This window comes from Acartia tonsa, chromosome 8 (assembly GCF_053477335.1).
Source record: "Acartia tonsa isolate MP-2025a chromosome 8, ASM5347733v1, whole genome shotgun sequence".
Taxonomy (NCBI): domain Eukaryota; kingdom Metazoa; phylum Arthropoda; class Copepoda; order Calanoida; family Acartiidae; genus Acartia; species Acartia tonsa.
The window spans coordinates 3,736,814-3,743,385 of record NC_137267.1 but is presented as its reverse complement, the minus strand read 5'-3'; the positions used below and the strand labels follow the sequence as shown (position 1 = coordinate 3,743,385).

General features: G+C 33.7%; 1 protein-coding gene across 1 annotated transcript; it reads right to left on the bottom strand.

The window, feature by feature from the left end:
* Positions 1 to 1,795: 1,795 nt before the first annotated feature.
* Positions 1,796 to 6,367, bottom strand: LOC145325359 (protein Skeletor, isoforms B/C-like). Its single transcript, XM_080168360.1, has 6 exons — positions 6,287 to 6,367; positions 4,456 to 4,529; positions 4,138 to 4,244; positions 3,660 to 3,753; positions 2,725 to 2,764; positions 1,796 to 1,892 (listed from the first exon to the last, which is right to left on the bottom strand). The coding sequence occupies exons 1-6, from the start codon at positions 6,353 to 6,355 to the stop codon at positions 1,812 to 1,814; spliced, it is 465 nt and encodes a 154-aa protein (XP_080024486.1). The 5' UTR covers positions 6,356 to 6,367; the 3' UTR covers positions 1,796 to 1,811.
* Between the last annotated feature and the right edge of the window lie 205 nt (positions 6,368 to 6,572).

Here is a 6,572-nt window from a genome sequence, read left to right as displayed (position 1 = left end):
AATTACAGCTAATTTTAAAGAAAACAAACATTACCATAAATAAGATTTATGGCAGCTTAATAATAAATTATGGATCAGGTCTGAAATACAAAGGAAAGTTTTTTTGGCTGCTTTGAAGACTGACAATAAATCTATATCTAGTATAGATGTATAACCAACCAGAAAACTACCTGGATCCTCCTTGTTGAGGACCTTTTTCGTCTAATAGCAAATTGCTTTTTGCTCTTTTGTAGCTAATTGGCTGTGTTAATATTCCCGACACTATTGGTTGATTTTAAACTACCCAATTAAAAGTCGACACAGGGTCCTCGGGAAGGGGACATACAGTTATTTAACCTCCTCCCCCTCTATTGTTTTACTCTAATAGACAGACAAAAATATGAAATTATTAAGAATAATAGATATATAAAGTCTAGATGTTCAATCCCTTATTTGAACCTATAGTTGTACAATTTAAAATCGTGTCAAAATTGTTGGATTTTTCATTTATTATATCAGCAAAATATATAAATAGGTATAATTTCTTAGGATAAAGCTTTAATTAGGGGGAAATATTTAGTCATTAAATTTGTTCTTCGTAAAATGGGATTGAATCATATTTGACTTGATACAAACAAAAATATTTGTCATCTAGAAATTCCTTTTTCACTTTACCGGATTATTTTGTTTGAACTTTGATTGAAATAAATACTAATCAGTTAGCGTACAGGGCTCTAAAACAGAACTAATTTTACGTGCGTTTTCTCTAGCTGTGTGCTTAATGTTTACAATGTGTTGTGACAGCCGTTTGGCAGTCAGACTCAGTAGTCTTCAAAGCAGCCAAAAAAGCCTAAGTATTTCTGACTTTAAAGATCCATAATCTACATAAATAAAAGATATGTTACCTTACACAATTGTATCATATAATAACCTTTTTATTGTTATACCTATAATACTTATGTTGCATATATATATACATCATTATACAAATAATATAAAATTAATTGTGATGACTTTATCAATATCATTAAATGACTGAAATAAAATATTACATTTTATATTTTATATTTTATATTTTTTATTGTTTATTATTTATTAATTTGTTGGCTATAGCGTTCCAGGTATAAGGTTTAACCAACAAGCGAAAAAAATCTAAAATAATATTTGTGGGGCAAATGGAGAGGTCGTCAATTTTACGATGTGTTGCCCCACAACGACAGCTGAAAAACGCGTATAGGTTTCGTGACTATTTTCCGAATTAATTTCGTTATTAGTATAAGCTGATAGCGTTCTACTGGTTAGGGATGTGTTATGAATATTTCCATGTGATTTACTATTAAACAACATTCATCAAAGCAAAGCTCTGAAACGGTAGGACAAACGAACAATAACACTTGTGTTTTCATACTGAATAAACAAAATCTAGATTTATAAGTCTAAACAAAATTGTGAGCAAATCTGTTACAAAACTGCATAAATACAGGATACTGTTTAAGGACATATTTGCAATTTTTGGGACTTTATTATAGAGATGCTTCGCTTATAACAGTGGTTGTCCTAGGACTAAGAATTCAAAAAATCATATTAGGATAATTCTATCATAAAAAATTGTCAAAAAAGTAAAAAAAATTAAGCATGTTTGAAACGGACGCACGTATGGACTTTCTGGTTACGATTATGGGGTTGCTATGCTACCTAATTGTTATAAAAATCATCATGCAAAGTTTAAAATCGACAGGACAATTCTTTACGGTCGGACTGACCCTAATTATTGAAAAGCTTCGCCTTAAATTTTTTTTTGAATTACAAAAGGGATTTATTATTATATTTATTTACATAACATAGGCAACATAAAAAATAGCTACAAAACTCATATTAATTATGTTCGACGAATTTCTCAATTCCTCCAACAACTGAAATCAAACAAGGATGAAAACATGAACATTAGTGAAATCAGTCCAATAACAATTGAAGCTTGACATTGTAACGATTGGAATATAGTCATTTCTTGCATAATTGTATTATAAACAGCTTTCCGCGGATATAAAATGTACAATTATAAGATTAAAACCAGTTTTTTAGCCCCGGGATGCCGAAAGCACGGGCTAAATAAACTGGATTTAATCTTATGATTGTACATTTTTATATTCTTAGAAAACTGGATATAATACGATGCTAGACATATTTTTTTCGTATGGATGAGAACCGGTTCTAATTCACAGGATATTAATCGGTTTCGAATGAAAACGAGAAAATTGTTACTCGTATGCTCGTTGTCGGGAAGGTGATTGCTTCAAACCTCAGTACAATCAAAAATGTAACAAGTGGTTCCTACTGCTGCTATGTCATGTGTACGACATAAGGAGATAGAGTGGGGGGAATGCCCTGGCTGAAAACAGGGGGAACTCATTACCATGCACAGTTAAGACTTCCAGATAAAGGTCGTGCACTCAAAGGGTTGGTTTTCTAAGGGACGTTGGACTTGCATAACCTGCACAGCAAGTAAGATCATAGATCCACCAAGCTAAGATCTCTTAGTGCATCCCGTCCTCAGAGACGAGACAGCGTAATGTGCCACCAAAAATGACGTCATACGATAAAATTTACCAATGAGAGGCAAGAAAAAATTTTACCATTGGTCAATTACAGTGTATACTGCCCTCTCATTGGTCAATTTCATTGTTTGGCGTAATTTTTTGGTGGCACTTTATGCTCTCAGAGGCTATGCGGTAAAAAAATTCTCACCTTTGGATCGTCCACAAAGTATGCCTCACCAAGATTCAAACTAATAAAACAACAAAGCATTTTTATGAAGCAATATTTCCAATCAAATAATCTATCCTTTCCTATTATATAAAGTAAAAAGCTTTTTTGTCTGTAGCGAAGGATCTCGCAAACCGCTGTGTGTGTGTGTGTGTGTGTAGCCATAGTTTCTTAGTGTTTGGACCTAAGTAGTCATGGAGTAGGACGAGACACTTTTGTATGCTAACACCAGGGCCAGCTCAAGGTCCACGCTCAAGTACAAGTACTTGACCCGCTGTCTCAAGGGACCTACTCATTATTACCTCACCCTCGCCGAGTATGGCAGGTGTCCCAAATTAAGTCACCGTAATGAATGACGCTCTCCGCAGAGGAGCTTGGGATAAGGCTAGTACTGATATTATGTACTTGACTATTAAGTATCCAAACTTACTCAATAATCCCCTTCTTACACAACCAGGGGAAGTTGCGTGAATGTATTCAACTGAGAAATTCGAGTTGCCATATGGGGACTAGAACTCGAACTCTCATCACCGTAACTCAGTGCGTTACCACTGAGCTACGACGCCCCTACCTCGCAAACCGCTGAACCAATTTGGTTCTCTTTTTCAGTAAAGCTTCTTAAAGGTCTAGGGAAGGTTTTTAACTATTTTGGAGATATATACCAAAACCATCCCATGAGAAATTGCCCCTAGAAACAATTACAAACCCCAAAATCATTTTTTTTGAAAATTTTAATATCAAACTAAAATAAACTTGGGTTGTCGAATTTAATTCCCCATCCCACCTAAAGTGTCCCTAGAGGCCTCTAGGGGCGTAGCCGCTACTTTTATAATAAAAAGAAGTAAGGTTTTTTTTGTCTGTAGCTTCAGATTTCCGTAACCACTAAACCGATTGTGATCTACATTAACAATGTATACCTGTAATCTTTACACCAGACAGACAACCAGAGAATCTTGGCAGGATCAATGTCTGTTGGAATCATCACCTCCAGGTTCGACCCACTTATCTTTCCTGAATTAATAATAGCATTGAACCTGCGACATTCAAGCAATGGCTGCACAACATTATATACTAATTATGAATGATAATAAAGTCGTCTTCAATGCATACCTAGTATTTCATTGGAGACTGAAGGTTCTCTACCTACCTAATTTGCCATTGGGGCCTAGAGATTGTTAAAGTCGTCTTTCATACCTACTTAGTACAGCATCAAAGCCTGAAAGATACTAAGTCGTCTTCTATACCTAACTAGTACAGCTTAGCCTGGAGGTTATTAAAGTCGTCTTCTATACCTACATAGTACAGCATTGAAGACTGAGGATACTAAAGTCGTCTTCCATACCTACCTAGTACAGCATTGAGACTGAGGATACTAAAGTCGTCTTCAATAACTACCTAATACAGCATCAGAGCCTGGAGGATACTGAAGTCGTCTTCCATTTCCATTTGGGTTGCCCTCAGTTCCTATGTAGAAATAGGCATCCGGTGCTCCGCCTGTGTAACTAAAACAAGGTGGATTACGTCAAAAATTATCAAATTTATTAAAAGATCAACTTTTTCAGAATAAATTTAGGACCAATATAAAGCTGCCATTAAAGGAGAATCAAATCATTCTAGCCGTTTTTAAGATATTAATTGGAAAGTAGATAAGCATATGGCCATCTAAGCTGATTATTTTTATCAAGTTCAGTAAATACATATATATATATTTACCTGAAATTTGTAATTTTCAATTTTCCATTTTGGATGACGACATCCCCAGCCACTCCGTATTTCCTACCATTTATCTAGTAAAAATGGATGTAGAATATACGTGGATATTAGGACAGGAGAAAAATTGTCGTCAATTTAGGTTGCAATTTACCCCCCATTTTTTTGGTCGGGCTGTTTATCAAGTAGGATGGGAGGGGGTGGGGTAAAGGAGGGGGAGATCGTTAATTTAGCCTGCTACAGAGTTCACTGTTAGAACATGAAAATCTGGTGTAAGATCCAAGTAATAATATACAGGAATAAACAATATATCTTTTCTAGTAACATAATAGAGGATGAATGCGGTTTAAATAACTGTATGTCCCCCACCCCGTGGATCCAATGCCGACTTCTAATTGGGTCTTTGAATGAAAGCCAATAGCATCAGAGATATTAACACAGCCATGTTGCTACAAAAGAGCAGAAAGAAATTTGCTAACAGACGAAAAAGGTTCTCAACAGGGGGATCCAGGTAGTTTTCTGGTTGGCATTAATTATACTATAAACATATTGTCAGTCTTCAATGTTACAAAACAAACTTTCCTTTCCATTTCAGACCTGATCCATCGTTTATCGCAACAAAAAAGCAGAATCAATTTGTTAGCAGACAAAAAAGGTCCACAACACTGGATCTAGTATTTATACTTATAAATTTATCCCATGGACATTAGACTATAAAAGTTTTTTTAATATTTAATCAATATAATAGATTTGAAATCTGCATAAAATTTTTAGGATTTTTTATAAAATTAGTTTTTTATATAATTCTTTTTTTAAAGGCGCAAATACAAATTAAGTTAAATAATTTTGAGATCTGTGATTGATGGATTGAAAACTATCTGCGCTCTGATTGGAGAAGCTAAAGTGACGTACATCATTCAACCAATTAGAGCGTAGGTAGTTTCCAATCCAGCTATCCTATTGGTCAAAATTTATTAACTTAAATCGTATTTGCGCCTTTTAATAAAGAATTATATAAAAAACGAATTTTATAAAAAATCCTTAAAATTTTATGCAGATTTCAAATCTATTATATTGATTAAAAATCTTTCCAACTTTTATAGTCTAATGGACATTGCATGTTGATAGAATGTATAAAGATTTTATGAGAATAGTAACTAATATTATCGTAATTTAGACAGTTTTCTGCGGATATAAAAATGAAAAATTTAAGATTTAAACTAGTTTTGTTAGTCCCGAGGGGCCGAATCTTCTGCCATCAAAACTAGTTCTAATTTAATGATTTTTATTTTATTTTCGTGGAAATTGTCTGTTATACGATGCTTTACATGATTTTTTTGGTATGGCCGAGAACCTGTTCTAATCCAGCGATTATCAATCGGTTTCGAAGCCATACTGGAAAATGTTGTTAATTTATGTACTGCCTTTCTGGTATTAATTATAGAGCTGTTACACTTTTAAAATTTGAAATTTAATTATTATTTTAAATCTATAGAAACATTATAACAAGCCTTCATTATTTTATTAATTATTATAGATTTTGGTTTATTCCGGCAGGGGAGTAAGGGGACATTGGGCTGTTTATTACACAAGTCCCCAAAGTTTTATAATAATGTTTTCTTATTCGTTAACTTAACAACTTTGGGGACTTCTATTGAATTTTGATTGGTTGGTTCTTCAAGTTGTGTGTCTAAACGATTCAACCACTAAATTAATATTTAATAGGTATAATTTTGTGTATAACAATTGGGTATGTGTATCAATTTATCGGTCATTGTCTTATTCCTTTAGATCAATGGACAGGTACACTCCAATTGTTGAAAAGTTAAATCACCTGATAAGAATTTGATAATTCTGTTGAAATTAAAACAACAAAGAAAATTGTGTAAAGTCTCATTTTCATATTTTTTCTGAAAATTACCATTTCTATTGGGGAAGTTGCACTAGGCTCCTGATGAAAATAGCATTAAACCTGCCCTGGACATAGGATATAAAGATAAAAGAAGATATGTTACTAAATGGCTTACCAACTACCTATAATGAAAACATTATCATGCAACCTAGTTGTATAGCAGAACCATATCAGTTCAGCAGTTAGCGAGATTCTTCGCCACACATGG